Source organism: Somniosus microcephalus, unplaced genomic scaffold (assembly GCF_052327205.1).
Source record: "Somniosus microcephalus isolate GS21.2 unplaced genomic scaffold, FLI_Smic_1.0 unresolved_chr1, whole genome shotgun sequence".
Lineage (NCBI taxonomy): Eukaryota > Metazoa > Chordata > Chondrichthyes > Squaliformes > Somniosidae > Somniosus > Somniosus microcephalus.
The window spans coordinates 43,983,258-44,001,741 of record NW_028225179.1 but is presented as its reverse complement, the minus strand read 5'-3'; the positions used below and the strand labels follow the sequence as shown (position 1 = coordinate 44,001,741).

The window sequence follows — 18,484 nt, the reverse complement described above, 5'->3', positions numbered from 1 at the left end:
ACCGCCTTTCCCCGCTCACTCCTCCTCGTGCTGGGACTGCCGTTCCCCGCTCACTCCTCCTCGTGCCGGGACCGCCTTTCCCCCGCTCACCCCTCCTCGTGCCGGGACCGCCTTTGCCCGCTCACCCCTCCTCGTGCCGGGACCGCCTTTCCGCGATCACTCCTCCTCGTGCCGGGACCGCCTTTCCGCGATCACTCCTCCTCGTGCCGGGACCGCCTTTCCCCGCTCACTCCTCCTCGTGCTGGGACTGCCGTTCCCCGCTCACTCCTCCTCGTGCTGGGACCGCCTTTCCCCGCACACTCCTCCTCGTGCGGGACCGCCTTTCCCTGCTCACCCCTCCTCGTGCCGGGACCGCCTTTCCCCGCTCACTCCTCCTCGTGCGGGACCGCCTCTCCCCGCTCACTCCTCCTCGTGCCGGGACCGACTCTCCCCGCTCGCTCCTCCTCGTGCCGGGACCGCCTCTCCCCGCTCGCTCCTCCTCGTGCCGGGACCGCCTTTCCCCGCACGCTCCTCCTCGTGCCGGGACTGCATTTCCGCGCTCACTCCGCCTCGTGCCGGGACCGCCTTTAGCCGCTCACCCCTCCTCGTGCCGGGACCGCCTTTCCCCGCTCACCACTCCTCGTGCCGGGACCGCCTTTCCCCGCTCACTCCTCCTTGTGCCGGGACCGCCTCTGCCCGCTCACTCCTCCTCGTGCCGGGACCGCCTTTCCCCGCTCACTCCTCCTCGTGCCAGGACCGCCTTTCCCCGCTCGCCCCTCCTCGTGCCGGGACCACCTTTTCCCGCTCACCGCTGCTAGTGCCGGGACCGCCTTTCCCCACTCACTCCTCCTCGAGCCGGGACAGCCTTTCCCCGCTCCTCGTGCCGGGACCTCCTTTCCCCGCTCCTCGTGCCGGGACCGCCTTTCCCCGCTCACCCCTCTTCGTGCCGGGACTGCCTTTCCCCGCTCACTCCTCCTCGTGCCGGGACCGCCTTTCCCCGCTCACCCCTCCTCGTGCCGGGACTGCCTTTCCCCGCTCACCCCTCCTCGTGCCGGGACAGCCTTTCCCCGCTCACTCCTCCTTGTGCTGGGACAGCCTTTCCCCGCTCACTCCTCCTCGTGCCGGGACCGCCTTTCCCCGCTCACTCCTCCTCGTGCCGGGACCATCTTTACCCGCTCACCCCTCCTCGTGCCGGGACAGCCTCTCCCCGCTCACCCCTCCTCGTGCCGGGACAGCCTTTCCCCACTCGCTCCTCCTCGTGCCAGGACCGCCTTTCCCCGCTCACTCCTCCTCGTGCCGGGACCGTCTTTCCCCGCTCACCCCTCCTCGTGCCGAACAGCCTTTCCCCGCTCACTCCTCCTCGTGCCGGGACTGCCTTTCCCCGCTCACTCCTCCCCGTGCCGGGACCGCCTTTCCCCGCTCACTCCTCCTCGTGCTGGGACCCGCCTTTCCCCGCTCACCCCTCCTCGTGCTGGGACAGCCGTTCCCCGCTCACTCCTCCTCGTGCCGGGACCGACTTTCCCCGCTCACCTCTCCTCGTGCCGGGACCGCCTTTCCCCGCTCACCGCTCCTCGTGCCGGGACCGCCTTTCCCCGCTCACCCCCCCTCGTGCCGGGACCGACTTTCCCCGCTCACCCCTCCTCGGACAGGGACCGCCTTTCCCCGCTCACCGCTCCTCGTGCCGGGACCGCCTTTCCCTGCTCACCTCTCCTCGTGCCGGGACCGCCTTTCCCTGCTCACCTCTCCTCGTGCCGGGACCACCTTTCCCCGCTCACTCCTCCTCGTGTGGGACCGCCATTCCCCGCTCACTCCTCCTCGTGCCTGGACCGACTTTCCCCGCTCACTCCTCCTCGTGCCGGGACCGCCTTTCCCCGCTCCTCGTGCAGGGACCGCCTTTCCCCGCTCACTCCTCCTCGTGCCGGGACCGCCTTTCCGCGATCACTCCTCCTCGTGCCGGGACCGCCTTTCCCCGCTCACTCCTCCTCGTGCCGGGACCCGCCTTTCCCCGCTCACTCCTCCTCGTGCCGGGACCGCCTTTCCCCGCTCACTCCTTCTCGTGCCGGGACCGCCTTTTCCCGCTCTCTCCTCCTCGTGCCGGGACCCGCCTTTTCCCGCTCACTCCTCCTCGTGCCGGGACCGCCTTTCCCCGCTCACCCCTCCTCGTGCCGGGACCGCCTTTCCCCGCTCACTCCTCCTCGTGCCGGGACCGCCTTTCCCTGCTCACTCCTCCTCGTGCCGGGACCGACTTTCCCCGCTCACTCCTCTTCGTGCCGGGACCGCCTTTCCCCGCTCACTCCTCCTCGTGCCGGGACCGCCTTTCCCCTCTCACTCCTCCTCGTGCCGGGACCGTCTTTCCCCGCTCACTCCTCCTCGTGCCGGGACCGCCTTTCCCCGCTCACTCCTCCTCGTGCCGGGACCGCCTTTCCCCGCTCACTCCTCCTCGTGCTGGGACTGCCGTTCCCCGCTCACCTCTCCTCGTGCCGGGACCGCCTTTCCCTGCTCACTCCTCCTCGTGCCGGAACCGCCTTTTCCCGCTCACTCCTCCTCGTGCGGGACCGCCTTTCCCCGCTCACTCCTCCTCGTGCCGGGACCGCCTTTCCCCGCTCACTCCTCCTCGTGCCGGGACCGCCTTTCCGCGATCACTCCTCCTCGTGCCGGGACCGCCTTTCCCCGCTCACTCCTCCTCGTGCCGGGACCGCCTTTCCCCGCTCACTCCTCCTCGTGCCGGGACCCGCCTTTCCCCGCTCACTCCTCCTCGTGCCGGGACCGCCTTTTCCCGCTCTCTCCTCCTCGTGCCGGGACCGCCTTTTCCCGCTCACTCCTCCTCGTGCCGGGACCGCCTTTCCCCGCTCACCCCTCCTCGTGCCGGGACCGCCTTTCCCCGCTCACTCCTCCTCGTGCCGGGACCGCCTTTCCCTGCTCACTCCTCCTCGTGCCGGGACCGCGTTTCCCCGCTCACTCCTCCTCGTGCCGCGACCGCCTTTCCCAGCTCGTCCCTCCTCGTGCCGGGACCACGTTTCCCCGCTCACCGCTCCTCGTGCCGGGACCGCCTTTCCCCGCTCACTCCTCCTCATGCCGGGACCGCCTTTCCCCGCTCACTCCTCCTCGTGCTGGGACTGCCGTTCCCCGCTCACTCCTCCTCGTGCCGGGACCGCCTTTCCCCCGCTCACCCCTCCTCGTGCCGGGACCGCCTTTCCCCGCTCACCCCTCCTCGTGCCGGGACCGCCTTTCCGCGATCACTCCTCCTCGTGCCGGGACCGCCTTTCCGCGATCACTCCTCCTCGTGCCGGGACCGCCTTTGCCCGCTCACCCCTCCTCGTGCCGGGACCGCCTTTCCCCGCTCACTCCTCCTCGTGCTGGGACTGCCGTTCCCCGCTCACTCCTCCTCGTGCCGGGACCGCCTTTCCCCGCTCACTCCTCCTCGTGCGGGACCGCCTTTCCCCGCTCTCCCCTCCTCGTGCCGGGACCGCCTTTCCCCGCTCACTCCTCCTCGTGCGGGACCGCCTTTCCCCGCTCACCCCTCCTCGTGCCGGGATTGCCTTTCCCCGCTCACTGCTCCTCGTGCCGGGACCGCCTCTTCCCGCTCGCTCCTCCTCGTGCCGGGACCGCCTCTCCCCGCTCGCTCCTCCTCGTGCCGAGACCGCCTTTCCCCGCTCACTCCTCCTTGTGCCGGGACCGCCTCTGCCCGCTCACTCCTCCTCGTGCCGGGACCGCCTTTCCCCGCTCACCACTCCTCCTGCCGGGACCGCCTTTCCCCGCTCACTCCTCCTTGTGCCGGGACCGCCTCTGCCCGCTCACTCCTCCTCGTGCCGGGACCGCCTTTCCCCGCTCACTCCTCCTCGTGCCAGGACCGCCTTTCCCCGCTCGCCCCTCCTCGTGCCGGGACCACCTTTTCCCGCTCACCGCTGCTAGTGCCGGGACCGCCTTTCCCCACTCACTCCTCCTCGAGCCGGGACAGCCTTTCCCCGCTGCTCGTGCCGGGACCTCCTTTCCCCGCTCCTCGTGCCGGGACCGCCTTTCCCCGCTCACCCCTCTTCGTGCCGGGACTGCCTTTCCCCGCTCACTCCTCCTCGTGCCGGGACCGCCTTTCCCCGCTCACCCCTCCTCGTGCCGGGACTGCCTTTCCCCGCTCACCCCTCCTCGTGCCGGGACAGCCTTTCCCCGCTCACCCCTCCTTGTGCTGGGACAGCCTTTCCCCGCTCACTCCTCCTCGTGCCGGGACCGCCTTTCCCCGCTCACTCCTCCTCGTGCCGGGACCATCTTTACCCGCTCACCCCTCCTCGTGCCGGGACAGCCTCTCCCCGCTCACCCCTCCTCGTGCCGGGACAGCCTTTCCCCACTCGCTCCTCCTCGTGCCAGGACCGCCTTTCCCCGCTCACTCCTCCTCGTGCCGGGACCGCCTTTCCCCGCTCACCCCTCCTCGTGCCGGGACAGCCTTTCCCCGCTCACTCCTCCTCGTGCCGGGACTGCCTTTCCCCGCTCACTCCTCCCCGTGCCGGGACCGCCTTTCCCCGCTCACTCCTCCTCGTGCTGGGACCGCCTTTCCCCGCTCACCCCTCCTCGTGCTGGGACAGCCGTTCCCCGCTCACTCCTCCTCGTGCCGGGACCGACTTTCCCCGCTCACCTCTCCTCGTGCCGGGACCGCCTTTCCCCGCTCACCGCTCCTCGTGCCGGGACCGCCTTTCCCCGCTCACCCCCCCTCGTGCCGGGACCGACTTTCCCCGCTCACCCCTCCTCGTACAGGGACCGCCTTTCCCCGCTCACTCCTCCTCGTGCCTGGACCGACTTTCCCCGCTCACCTCTCCTCGTGCCGGGACCGCCTTTCCCTGCTCACCTCTCCTCGTGCCGGGACCGCCTTTCCCTGCTCACCTCTCCTCGTGCCGGGACCACCTTTCCCCGCTCACTCCTCCTCGTGTGGGACCGCCTTTCCCCGCTCACTCCTCCTCGTGCCTGGACCGACTTTCCCCGCTCACTCCTCCTCGTGCCGGGACCGCCTTTCCCCGCTCACCGCTCCTCGTGCAGGGACCGCCTTTCCCCGCTCACTCCTCCTCGTGCCGGGACCGCCTTTCCGCGATCACTCCTCCTCGTGCCGGGACCGCCTTTCCCCGCTCACTCCTCCTCGTGCCGGGACCGCCTTTCCCCGCTCACTCCTCCTCGTGCCGGGACCGCCTTTCCCCGCTCACTCCTTCTCGTGCCGAGACCGCCTTTTCCCGCTCTCTCCTCCTCGTGCCGGGACCGCCTTTTCCCGCTCACTCCTCCTCGTGCCGGGACCCGCCTTTCCCCGCTCACCCCTCCTCGTGCCGAGACTGCCGTTCCCCGCTCACTCCTCCTCGTGCCGGGACCGCCTTTCCCCCGCTCACCCCTCCTCGTGCCGGGACCGCCTTTCCCCGCTCACCCCTCCTCGTGCCGGGACCGCCTTTCCGCGATCACTCCTCCTCGTGCCGGGACCGCCTTTCCGCGATCACTCCTCCTCGTGCCGGGACCGCCTTTTCCCGCTCTCTCCTCCTCGTGCCAGGACCGCCTTTCCCCGCTCACCCCTCCTCGTGCCGGGACCGCCTTTCCCCGCTCACTCCTCCTCGTGCTGGGACTGCCGTTCCCCGCTCACTCCTCCTCGTGCCGGGACCGCCTTTCCCCGCTCACTCCTCCTCGTGCGGGACCGCCTTTCCCCGCTCACCCCTCCTCGTGCCGGGACCGCCTTTCCCTGCTCACTCCTCCTCGTGCCGGGACCGACTTTCCCCGCTCACTCCTCTTCGTGCCGGGACCGCCTTTCCCCGCTCACTCCTCCTCGTGCCGGGACCGCCTTTCCCCTCTCACTCCTCCTCGTGCCGGGACCGTCTTTCCCCGCTCACTCCTCCTCGTGCCTGGACCGCCTTTCCCCGCTCACTCCTCCTCGTGCCGGGACCGCCTTTCCCCGCTCACTCCTCCTCGTGCTGGGACTGCCGTTCCCCGCTCACCTCTCCTCGTGCCGGGACCGCCTTTCCCTGCTCACTCCTCCTCGTGCCGGAACCGCCTTTTCCCGCTCACTCCTCCTCGTGCGGGACCGCCTTTCCCCGCTCACTCCTCCTCGTGCCGGGACCGCCTTTCCCCGCTCACTCCTCCTCGTGCCGGGACCGCCTTTCCGCGATCACTCCTCCTCGTGCCGGGACCGCCTTTCCCCGATCACTCCTCCTCGTGCCGGGACCGCCTTTCCCCGCTCACTCCTCCTCGTGCCGGGACCGCCTTTCGCCGCTCACTCCTCCTCGTGCCGGGACCGCCTTTCCCCGCTCACCCCTCCTCGTGCCGGGACCGCCTTTCCCCGCTCACTCCTCCTCGAGCCGGGACCGCCTTTCCCCGCTCACTCCTCCTCGTGCCGGGACTGCCTTTCCCCGCTCACTCCTCCTCGTGCCGGGACCGCCTTTCCCTGCTCACTCCTCCTCGTGCCGGGACCGACTTTCCCCGCTCACTCCTCTTCGTGCCGGGACCGCCTTTCCCCGCTCACTCCTCCTCGTGCCGGGACCGCCTTTCCCCGCTCACTCCTCCTCGTGCCGGGACCGCCTTTCCCCGCTCACTCCTCCTCGTGCCGGGACCGCCTTTCCCCGCTCACTCCTCCTCGTGCCGGGACCGCCTTTCCCCTCTCACTCCTCCTCGTGCCGGGACCGTCTTTCCCCGCTCACTCCTCCTCGTGCCGGGACCGCCTTTCCCCGCTCACTCCTCCTCGTGCCGGGACCGCCTTTCCCCGCTCACTCCTCCTCGTGCTGGGACTGCCGTTCCCCGCTCACCTCTCCTCGTGCCGGGACCGCCTTTCCCTGCTCACTCCTCCTCGTGCCGGAACCGCCTTTTCCCGCTCACTCCTCCTCGTGCGGGACCGCCTTTCCCCGCTCACTCCTCCTCGTGCCAGGACCGCCTTTCCCCGCTCACTCCTCCTCGTGCCGGGACCGCCTTTCCGCGATCACTCCTCCTCGTGCCGGGACCGCCTTTCCGCGATCACTCCTCCTCGTGCCGGGATTGCCTTTCCCCGCTCACTCCTCCTCGTGCGGGACCGCCTTTCCCCGCTCACTCCTCCTCGTGCCAGGACCGCCTTTCCCCGCTCACTCCTCCTCGTGCCGGGACCGCCTTTCCCCGCTCACTCCTCCTCGTGCGGGACCGCCTTTCCCCGCTCACCCCTCCTCGTGCCGGGATTGCCTTTCCCCGCTCACTGCTCCTCGTGCCGGGACCGCCTCTTCCCGCTCGCTCCTCCTCGTACCGGGACCGCCTCTCCCCGCTCGCTCCTCCTCGTGCCGGGACCGCCTTTCCCCGCTCACTCCTCCTTGTGCCGGGACCGCCTCTGCCCGCTCACTCCTCCTCGTGCCGGGACCGCCTTTCCCCGCTCACCACTCCTCGTGCCGGGACCGCCTTTCCCCGCTCACTCCTCCTTGTGCCGGGACCGCCTCTGCCCGCTCACTCCTCCTCGTGCCGGGACCGCCTTTCCCCGCTCACTCCTCCTCGTGCCAGGACCGCCTTTCCCCGCTCGCCCCTCCTCGTGCCGGGACCACCTTTTCCCGCTCACCGCTGCTAGTGCCGGGACCGCCTTTCCCCACTCACTCCTCCTCGAGCCGGGACAGCCTTTCCCCGCTGCTCGTGCCGGGACCTCCTTTCCCCGCTCCTCGTGCCGGGACCGCCTTTCCCCGCTCACCCCTCTTCGTGCCGGGACAGCCTTTCCCCGCTCACTCCTCCTCGTGCTGGGACCGACTTTCCCCGCTCACTCCTCCTCGTGCCAGGACCGCCTTTCCCCGCTCACTCCTCCTCGTGCCGGGACCGCCTTTCCGCGATCACTCCTCCTCGTGCCGGGACCGCCTTTCCGCGATCACTCCTCCTCGTGCCGGGACCGCCTTTCCCCGCTCACTCCTCCTCGTGCGGGACCGCCTTTCCCCGCTCACCCCTCCTCGTGCCGGGACCGCCTTTCCCCGCTCACTCCTCCTCGTGCGGGACCGCCTTTCCCCGCTCACCCCTCCTCGTGCCGGGATTGCCTTTCCCCGCTCACTGCTCCTCGTGCCGGGACCGCCTCTTCCCGCTCGCTCCTCCTCGTACCGGGACCGCCTCTCCCCGCTCGCTCCTCCTCGTGCCGGGACCGCCTTTCCCCGCTCACTCCTCCTTGTGCCGGGACCGCCTCTGCCCGCTCACTCCTCCTCGTGCCGGGACCGCCTTTCCCCGCTCACCACTCCTCGTGCCGGGACCGCCTTTCCCCGCTCACTCCTCCTTGTGCCGGGACCGCCTCTGCCCGCTCACTCCTCCTCGTGCCGGGACCGCCTTTCCCCGCTCACTCCTCCTCGTGCCAGGACCGCCTTTCCCCGCTCGCCCCTCCTCGTGCCGGGACCACCTTTTCCCGCTCACCGCTGCTAGTGCCGGGACCGCCTTTCCCCACTCACTCCTCCTCGAGCCGGGACAGCCTTTCCCCGCTGCTCGTGCCGGGACCTCCTTTCCCCGCTCCTCGTGCCGGGACCGCCTTTCCCCGCTCACCCCTCCTCGTGCCGGGACCGCCTTTCCCCGCTCACCCCTCCTCGTGCCGGGACTGCCTTTCCCCGCTCACCCCTCCTCGTGCCGGGACTGCCTTTCCCCGCTCACCCCTCCTCGTGCCGGGACAGCCTTTCCCCGCTCACCCCTCCTTGTGCTGGGACAGCCTTTCCCCGCTCACTCCTCCTCGTGCCGGGACCGCCTTTCCCCGCTCACTCCTCCTCGTGCCGGGACCGCCTTTCCCTGCTCACCTCTCCTCGTGCCGGGACCGCCTTTCCCTGCTCACCTCTCCTCGTGCCGGGACCACCTTTCCCCGCTCACTCCTCCTCGTGTGGGACCGCCTTTCCCCGCTCACTCCTCCTCGTGCCTGGACCGACTTTCCCCGCTCACTCCTCCTCGTGCCGGGACCGCCTTTCCCCGCTCACCCCTCCTCGTGCAGGGACCGCCTTTCCCCGCTCACTCCTCCTCGTGCCGGGACCGCCTTTCCGCGATCACTCCTCCTTGTGCCGGGACCGCCTTTCCCCGCTCACTCCTCCTCGTGCCGGGACCGCCTTTCCCCGCTCACTCCTCCTCGTGCCGGGACCGCCTTTCCCCGCTCACTCCTCCTCGTGCCGGGACCGCCTTTTCCCGCTCTCTCCTCCTCGTGCCGGGACCGCCTTTTCCCGCTCACTCCTCCTCGTGCCGGGACCGCCTTTCCCCGCTCACCCCTCCTCGTGCCGGGACCGCCTTTCCCCGCTCACTCCTCCTCGTGCCGTGACCGCCTTTCCCCGCACGCTCCTCCTCGTGCCAGGACCGCCTTTCCCCGCTCACTCCTCCTTGTGCCGGGACCGCCTTTCCCCGCTCACTCCTCCTCGTGCCGGGACCGCCTCTGCCCGCTCACTCCTCCTCGTGCCGGGACCGCCTTTCCCCGCTCACCCCTCCTCGTGCCGGGACCGCCTTTCCCCGCTCACCCCTCCTCGTGCCGGGACCGCCTTTCCCCGCTCACCCCTCCTCGTGCCAGGAATGCCTTTCCCCGCTCACTCCTCCTCGTGCCGGGACCGCCTTTCCCCGCTCACTCCTCCTCGTGCCGGGACCGCATTTCCCCGCTCGTCCCTCCTCGTGCCGGGACCGCCTTTCCCTGCTCACCTCTCCTCGTGCCGGGACCACCTTTCCCCGCTCACTCCTCCTCGTGCCGGGACCGCCTTTCCCCGCTCACTCCTCCTCGAGCCGGGACCGCCTTTCCCCGCTCACTCCTCCTCGTGCCGGGACTGCCTTTCCCCGCTCACTCCTCCTCGTGCCGGGACCGCCTTTCCCTGCTCACTCCTCCTCGTGCCGGGACCGTCTTTCCCCGCTCACTCCTCCTCGTGCCGTGACCGCCTTTCCCCGCTCACTCCTCCTCGTGCCGGGACCGCCTTTCCCCTCTCACTCCTCCTCGTGCCGGGACCGTCTTTCCCCGCTCACTCCTCCTCGTGCCAGGACCGTCTTTCCCCGCTCACCCCTCCTCGTGCCGGGATCGCCTTTCCCCGCTCACCGCTCCTCGTGCCGGGACCGTCTTTCCCCGCTCACCGCTCCTCGTGCCGTAACAGCCTTTCCCCGCTCACCACTCCTCGTGCCGGTACTGCCTTTCCCCGTTCGACGCTCCTCGTGCCGGGACCGCCTTTCCCCGCTGGCCCGTCCTTGTGCCAGGGCCGCGTCTCCCCATTCGCACCTCCTAGTACTTGCTGCTCTGTCTCGCTGACTCTATCTTTCTTCCAGGTGTGCGACGCAGAGGGCGTCATCAACGACGAGATTCCCAACTGCTGGGAGTGTCCTAAATGCCACCAGGAAGGCAAGTCTGGGAAGGTAAGCGCCGTGTTTCAATCTCATCCCCGTCCCGCCATCCCCACTGCCTCGGGGGACAGGCATGACCGCATTTGGTCTTCCGGCTACGCCGCGGGACAGCAGAGCGGCCGGTGTTGGGGCGGGGGGGTTCCGAGCAGAGGTCTCCTGGTGTTGAACAGCCGAGGATGGAGCCTTTCCTTGTGTGTGCGCGTGTCCCACACCGGGTGTGAGGTCAGCTAACTCAGCACAGGCCAGGGATGGAGCCTGTGTCCTTCCTGCTCCGTGTAGCGGAAGCATGTGTTCAGTTCCTAATGAACTATAGAAACATAGAAGATAGGACCACTCTCTGGGTGAAGAAATTCTTCCTCATCTCAGTCCTAAATGGCTTACCCCTTATCCTTAGACTGTGACCCCTGGTTCCAGACTCCCCCGCCTTCGGGAACATCCTTCCTGCATCTAGTCTGTCTGGTCCTGTTAGAATTTTATAAGTTTCAATGAGATCCCCTCTCATTCTTCTAAACTCTAGCGAATATAAGCCTAATCGACCCAATCTCTCCTCATACGTCATTCCTGCCATCCCAGGTATCAGTCTGGTGAATCTTCGCTGCACTCCCTCCATGGCAAGAACATCCTTCCTCAGATAAGGCGACTAAAACTGCACACAATAAGGTGTGGTCTCACCAAGGCCCTGTACAACTGCAGCAAGACATCCTTGGTATTGCAATCGAATCCTCTCGCTATGAAGGCCAACATACCATTTGCCTTCTTAACTGCCTGCTGCACCTGCATGCTTACCTTCAGCGACTGGTGCACAAGGACACCCAGGTCTCGTTGCACTTCCCCTTCTCCCAATCTATTGCCGTTCAGATAATAATCTGCCTTCCTGTTTTTGCCACCGAAGTGGATAACCTCGCATTTATCCACATTATACTGCATCTGCCATGCATCTGCCCAATCACCCAACCTGTCCAAAGCGTACTGGAATTTCTCTGCATCCTCCTCACAGCACACACGCCCACCCAGTTTTGTGTCGTCTGCAAACTTGGAGATATTACATCTAGCTCCCTCGTCTCGATCATTAATATATATTGTGAATAGCTGGGGTTCTAGCACCGATCCCTGCGGTACCCCACTAGTCACTGCCTTCCACTCGGAAAAAGACCCGTTTATTCCAACTCTTTGCTTCCTGTCTGCCAACTAGTTTTCTATCTAAGTCAGTACCTTGCTCCCAATCCCATGTGCTTTAACTTTACACGCTGGTGTCTTATGTGGGACCTTATCGAAAGCCTTCTGAAAGTCCAAATACACCACATCCACTGGTTCTCCCATATCTATTCTACCAGTTACATCCTCAAAAAATTCTAGTGGATTAGTCAAGCATGATTTACCTTTTGTAAATCCATGTTGACTTTGTCCGATCCTGTCACTGTTTTCCAAGTGCTCTGCTATTAAATCTTTTCTAATGGACTCTAGCATTTTCCCCACTACCCATGTCAGGCTTACCGGTCTATAATTCCCCGTTTTTTCTCTACCACCTTTTTTAAATAGTGGGGTTACATTAGCTACCCTCCAATCCATGGGAACTGTTCCAGAGTCTATCGAATTTTGGAAGATGACCAGCAATGCATCTACTATTTCTAGGGCCACTTCCTTAAGTACCCTAGGATGTAGATTATCAGGCCCTGGGGATTTATCGGCCTTCAATCCCATCAATTTCCCTAACACCATTTCCCTACAAATACTGATTTCATTCAGTTCTTCCATCTCATTAGACTCTATGTTCCCCGACATCTCTGGGAGTTTATTTGTGTCCTTCTTTGTGAAGACAGAACCAAAGTATGTATTTAATTAGTCTGCCATGTATTTGTTCCCCATTATAAATTCCCCTGATTCTGACTGCAAGGGACCTACGCTTGACTTTACCAATCTTTTTCTCTTCACATATCTATAGAAGCTTTTGCAGTCAGTTTTTATGTTCCCGGAAAGCTTACTCTCATACTCTATTTTCCCCCTCTAATTTACATGTCCTCGCCTTGGATCTTATGCTATCCCTAATTTCCCTTGTTAGCCAATGTTGAGTCACCTTTTTTGTTTTATTTTTTTTATGCCAAACAGGGATGAACAAATTCTGTAGTTCATCCATGCGATCTTTCAATGTTTGCCATTGCCTATTCACCGTCAACCCTTTAAGTAACATTCCCCAATCCATCCTAGCCAACTCGCGCCTCATACCATCGTAGTTTCCTTTATTTAAATTCAGGACCCTAGTCTCTGAGTCAACTACTTCACTCTCCATCTTAATGAAGAATTCTATCATATTATGATCGCTCCTCCCCAAGGGGCCTCACACAACAAGATTGCTAATTAATCCTTTCTTATTACATAATACCCAGTCTAAGATGGCCTGATATCTAGTTGGCTCCTCGACATATTGGTCCAGGAAACCATCCCGTATACACTCTAGGAATTCCTCTTCCACAGTATTGTTACTAATTTGGTTAGACCAATCTATATGTAGATTAAAGTCACCCATGATAACTGCTGTGCCCTTATTGCACGCATCTCTAATTTCCCGTTTAATGCCATCCCCAACCTCAGCATTACTGTTTGGGGGTCTGTATACTACTCCCACTAATGTTTTCTGCCCTTTGGTATTTCTCAGCTCTACCCATACAGATTCCACATCATCAGAGCTAATGGGCCAGAAATTCGTGTCCAAATGCGTGAGTACGGTCTGGGTACTCACGCATCTGGCCGGTGGAAATGCCGGCGTTCAGCATGCACAGCGCATGCGGGGAACGCCGGCATTTCCAGTCCTCTGAACGAAGGGGTTCAGAGGCACAGCGCGTGCGACTGCACAGGCAGCGCTTGCGCAGTGAACTTCGTCGATTTCATTCATGGATTCAATGAGGGTAAGTCCTTACAAGTTACACTTGAAAAAAGCATGTGTAAAGTTGTTCCAAGGCTGCGGAGGAAGATATATTTTATCGTGGAGCTTCTGAAAGGCAATATTTTTGTTTGGGAAAGGGAGGGAAGTTATTTTAAGAAATTTTAAGTAAGTTTTAAAGTTTAAATTTTTTTTTTTAAATGGGTTTTCAGAACGGTAGGTAGAAGGAGCAATTGTGGCTGTGTGAATTGAATGTGAAAATGAGTGTTCTAAAATGAGTAATGTAACATTTCCAGCACTTTTAAGAAAGAAACTTTTCATCAGTAATAAGTAATTATGTATGTATGTCCGCATATATTCCTTTACGTATATGTATGTATGTTTTATATTCCTTTACTTATGTGTATGAATGTATGTTTTTAATTATGATTTTCCAATAAGTTACTTTCTCTGAAAGTCATAATTAAATAATACATTCATACACATAAGTAAAGGAATATATACATAACACGCAAAGGAATATATACAGACATACATACTTTCAGAAGCTCCACGATAAGAAATATCTTCCTCCACAGCCTCTGGAGCAACTGTACCCATGCTTTTTTCATGTGTAAGTTGTAAGGACTTGACCTCACTGAAAGCATGAATGAAAGCGGCGAATTTTACTGCGCACGCGCTGCCTGTGCAGTCGCACGCGTTCTGCCTCTGAACCCCTTCGTTCAGAGGACAGGAAATGCCGGTTTTCCCCGCATGCGCTGTGCATGCTGAAAACCGGCATTTCCTCCGGCCAGACGCGTAAGTACCCCGACCGCACTCGCGCATTTGGAAGGGAATTACTGGGCCAACATTTTACATGTCAATAAAATGAAAAATTTAACAATTGCACGATTTGCCCCCTCGCATCTGCGACTGAGGGTCCAAGGAGGTGCATTGCGCAAGAGGTCATCGTCGTACGTATCCTCACACTGTTCCCTTTCGGGAACTATATGAAGTGGTGGAAGGATTTATGGCCGTGATTAACGCTCATTCCGTGACCGTAACCATCTTTGAACCAGCCATTAGGGTGGTTAGTCCTATGGCGTGAGGGTTTTACGGGCTCCCACAACCCATCTGAGGGGGGGGGCCACCCACACCCACGGACGCAAGTATCCCGCTGGATGTCCACCCAGAATTTATAGTTGGAGCTCCGACTCCACTTGCCGGGACTGTCTGGAGCGGGGTTCGAAACCCTACTCCTTCTGGCCCAGCGGCAGGGATGCTTACTGCTACGCAAAAGGCCCACTCCGCACAAAAGGTGACACCCATACGTTTCCTGCGCCTTTTCCCTCCCCGTGACTGGAGCCCTATGCTGCCACTTGAAAGACCAAGCTATCATCTGCCCTTTTTGCGGCGCCTTTGACTTCTCATTACCAATGATGAGCAGGCGCTGCGCCTCCACCTCCTTGAGGAGATTGCTGAGGTCATCATCAGTTCAATTGTGAGTTCTTTTAATGCCGTGAATTGTGCTCATTCCAGCCATTTCACGTTGCTAATCGGATTGGGCCTTTGGCGTAGCGGTAGGATCCCCGCCGCTGGGCCAGATCAGGGTAGGGTTTCGAACCCCGCTCCAGACAGTCCCGGCAAGTGGAGTTGGAGCTCCGGCTCTAAATTCTGGGTTGACATCCAGTGGGATATTTGCGTCCGTGGGTGTGGGTGGCCCCCCCTCCTTGTATAGCTTGTGGGAGCCCGTAAAACCCTCCCGCCATAGGACTAACCGCCCTAATGGCTGGTTCAAAGATGGTTACGGTCACGGAATGAGCGTTAATCATGGCCATAAATCCTTCCACCACTTCATACAGTTCCCCAAAGGGAACAGTGTGAAGACACGTATGACGACGACATTGCTAAATAAATAAATGGAATGAAAAAATTTCTTTTAGGACTTTTAAAAGTCTTTAAATTGCTTTAATTCTGTTTAAAACTACTTCAGATTCTTCAAAATAATGTAAACGTTTTTAAAAGTTTATAAAAGTTACCAAAATCTTCAAAAAACTTCCAAAAACCTATTTAAACTGCTGCTTTGCATGTAAAAATGCTTAGCAGCTTGGCAGAAACATTGGGGGTGTGTCCTGTTAAACTGAGACCTCAAGGGGCGTGTCTCAGTTGCACAGCGCGCTACAGGCTTCGCGCTGGCTGCACTCCTGGGCGGCGTGACGTCATACGCTGCCCGGGATTCTTCTTTTTCAAAATCGAATTCCAGGCGTCCCTGGAGGTCAACGGCCAGCGCGTCAGGTAAGTGCATATCAGGGGCTTGCACGCGCGGCAAGCCCCCGATCTGAATTTCTGGCCCAATATCCTTCCTTACTATTGTGTTAATATCCTCTTTAACCAGCAATGCTACCCCACCGCCTTTTCCTTTTTGCCTGTCCTTCCTGAATATTGAATACCCCTGGATGTTGAATTCCCAGCCTTGGTCACCCTGGAGCCATGTCTCCGTAATCCCAATTATATCATATCCGTTTACATCTATTTGCGCAGCTAATTCATCCACCTTATTACGAATGCTCCTCGCATTAAGACACAAAGCCAACCACCGACAGGTCACCTTTCAAAGACCCAACTCCCTACTGAACCGTCCACATTTATCTGTGTGTGTATATCTGTCTCTCTCTTGTCTCTCTCTCTCTCGCTCTGTCTCTCATACTCTCACGCTCTCTCTCACACTCTCACTCTAACACTCTCTTACACTCTCACACACTCTCTCACTGTCTCTCTCTCTGTCTCTCTCACTGTCTCTCTCTCTGTTTCTCTGTCTCTCTGTCTCTCTTTCACTCCATTGCTCCCTCTCTGTCACTCTCTTTCTCTCTCGCTCTGTTTCTCTGTCTGTCTCTCTCTGTTTCTCTGTCTGTCTCTCTTTCTGTCTCTCTTTCACTCCATTGCTCCCTCTCTCTCTCTCTCTCTCTCTCTCTCTCTCTCTCTCTCTCTGTCCGCCTGTCTCTGTTTCTCTGTCTCTCTCTCTCTGTTTCTGTCTGTCTGTCTCTGCCTCTCTTTCACTCCATTGCTCCCTCTCTCTCTCTCTCTCTCTCTCTCTGTCCATCTCTCTCTCTTTCTCTGTCTATCTCTCTCTTTCTGCCTCTCTTTCACTCCATCGCTCCCTGTCTCTCTCACTCTCTCACTGTCTCTCTCTCGCAGTCTCTCACCCCCTCTCCCTCTCTCTCTCCCCAAGGACGCGAAAGACGGCAAGGACCAGACGGAGGCGAGTGGGAAGCGCCGCTCGGACGGGGAGGACGGGCCACGCTGGAAGCTGGAGGAGGGCGGCCGGCAGCGGGCGGACGACTACCCTCCGAGCCGCAAGAAGGGTGAGGACGGCCACAAGAGAAAGAAGGAGAAGGAGGGACCCGTGGACCCGGGCCCAAGGAAGAAGGTAATGCCCCTCCCCCTCAGCCCGTCACTCGGCATGGGCGTTGGCTTCGCGGCAGCGCGGTTGGCGTCGCGCGGTACGTTAACAAGTACTCTCATAGATACAGCGCCTTTAACATAGTAAAACGTCCCAAGGTGCTTCACAGGAGCGTAAATCGAACAAAAATTTGACACTGAGCCACAAAAGGAGATATTAGGACAGGTCAAAGAGGTAGGTTTTAAGGAGCATCTTACAACAACAACAACTTGTATTTATATAGCGCCTTTAACGTAGTAAAACCTCCCAAGGCGCTGCACAGGAGTATTTTAAGACACAAAATTTGACACCGATCCACATAAGGATAAATTAGGGCAGGAGAACAAAAGCTCGGTCAAAGAAGTAGGTTTTAAGGAGCGTCTTAAAGGAGGAGAGAGAGTTAGTGAGGCGGAGAGGTTTCAGCAGGGAATTCCAGAGCTTAGGGCCTTGGCAACAGAAGGCACAGCCACCAAAGGTTGAGCGATTATAATCAGGGATCCCCAAGGGGGCAGAATTAGAGGAGCGCAGATATCTCGAGGGGTTGTGGGGCTGGAGGAGGTTACAGAGATAGGGAGGGAGCGAGGGCCATGGAGGGATTTGAAAACAAGGATGAGAATTTTAAAATCGAGGCGCTGCTTAACCGGGAGCCAGTGCAGGTCAGCGAGCAGAGGGGGTGATGGGTGAACGGGACTCGGTGCGGGTTAGGACACGGGCTGACAAGCTTTGGATGACCTCACGTTTACGTAGGGTGGAATGTGGGGAGGCCAGCCAGGAGGAGAGAGAGGCGGAGAGGTTTAGGGAGGGAATTCCAGAGCTTAGGGCCCAGGCAGCTGAAGGCTCGGCCACCTGTGTTGAGGCGATGGGAATCGTGGGTGCACAAGAGGCCACAATTGGAGGAGCGCAGAGATCTCGGAGGGTTGTATAAAATGTGTTCTCTCGCTCTTTGGGGGCGGGGGGCCCCGTGACCCCTTTAACAGGCTGCGCGGCCCATTCAAAACGCCGCACGCGCGCGGTTTTATCATTTAAAAGCCGGTGAGCCAGCTGCACGGGTCCTCCAGAGCATGGCCGCACAGCTTAAAGGGAACTTTGGTTGTACAGCTGGTGGAGGTTACAGTGATGGGGAGGAGGCGAGGGCCATGGAGGGATTTGAACACGAGGATGACAATTTTATAATTGAGCTGGGGTGATGGGCGATGGACTTGGTTCGAGTTAAAGAACTCAAGCTCGCGAAGGGCCGCCCACTGTTGTTGTGTGGGCAGAGTTAGTGGCTATTTTGTGCACAGCAAGATCCCACGTCCGCCCACAGAATGGCCCCCAGTTAATAGAAACATCGAAGATAGGAGCAGGAGTAGGCCATTCGGCCCCTCGAGCCTGTTCCGCCATTTAATGAGATCATGGCTGATCATCCAAATTCAGTACCCTGTCCCTGCTTTCTCCCCATATCCCTTGACCCCTTTAGCCTTAAGAAATATATCCAACTCCTTCTTGAATATATTTAATGAATTGGCCTCAACTGCCTTGTGTGGTAGAGAATTCCACAGGTTCACCACTCTCTGGGTGAAGAAATTCCTCCTCATCTCAGTCCTAAATGGCTTACCCCTTATCCTTAGACTATGACCCCTGGTTCTGGACTCCCCGGCCATCAGGAACATCCTACCTGCATCTAGTCTGTCTAGCCCTGTTAGAATTTTATAAGTTTCAATGAGATCCCCTCTCATTTTTCTAAACTCTAGCAAATATAAGCCTAATCGACACAATCTCTCCTCATACGTCATTCCTGCCATCCCAGGTATCAGTCTGGTGAATCTTCGCTGCACTCCCTCCATGGCAAGAACATCCTTCCTCAGATAAGGCGACCAAAACTGCACACAATACTCAAGGTGTGGTCTCGCCAAGGCCCTGTACAACTGCAGCAAGACATCCTTGTTCCT

The 18,484-nt window shown here is 60.3% G+C and overlaps 1 protein-coding gene across 5 annotated transcripts in view; it reads left to right on the top strand.

Moving 5' to 3' along the window:
* Positions 1–18,484, top strand: part of LOC147094876 (F-box/LRR-repeat protein 19-like) — a 319,790-nt gene that overhangs the window by 267,638 nt on the left and 33,668 nt on the right. For all 5 annotated transcript variants that reach the window (XM_085974495.1, XM_085974491.1, XM_085974492.1 and 2 more), the window contains 2 exons: positions 10,183–10,269; positions 16,344–16,541. In XM_085974495.1, the coding sequence (XP_085830621.1) occupies positions 10,183–10,269; positions 16,344–16,541 (285 nt within the window). The remainder of the gene's footprint in view (positions 1–10,182; positions 10,270–16,343; positions 16,542–18,484) is intronic.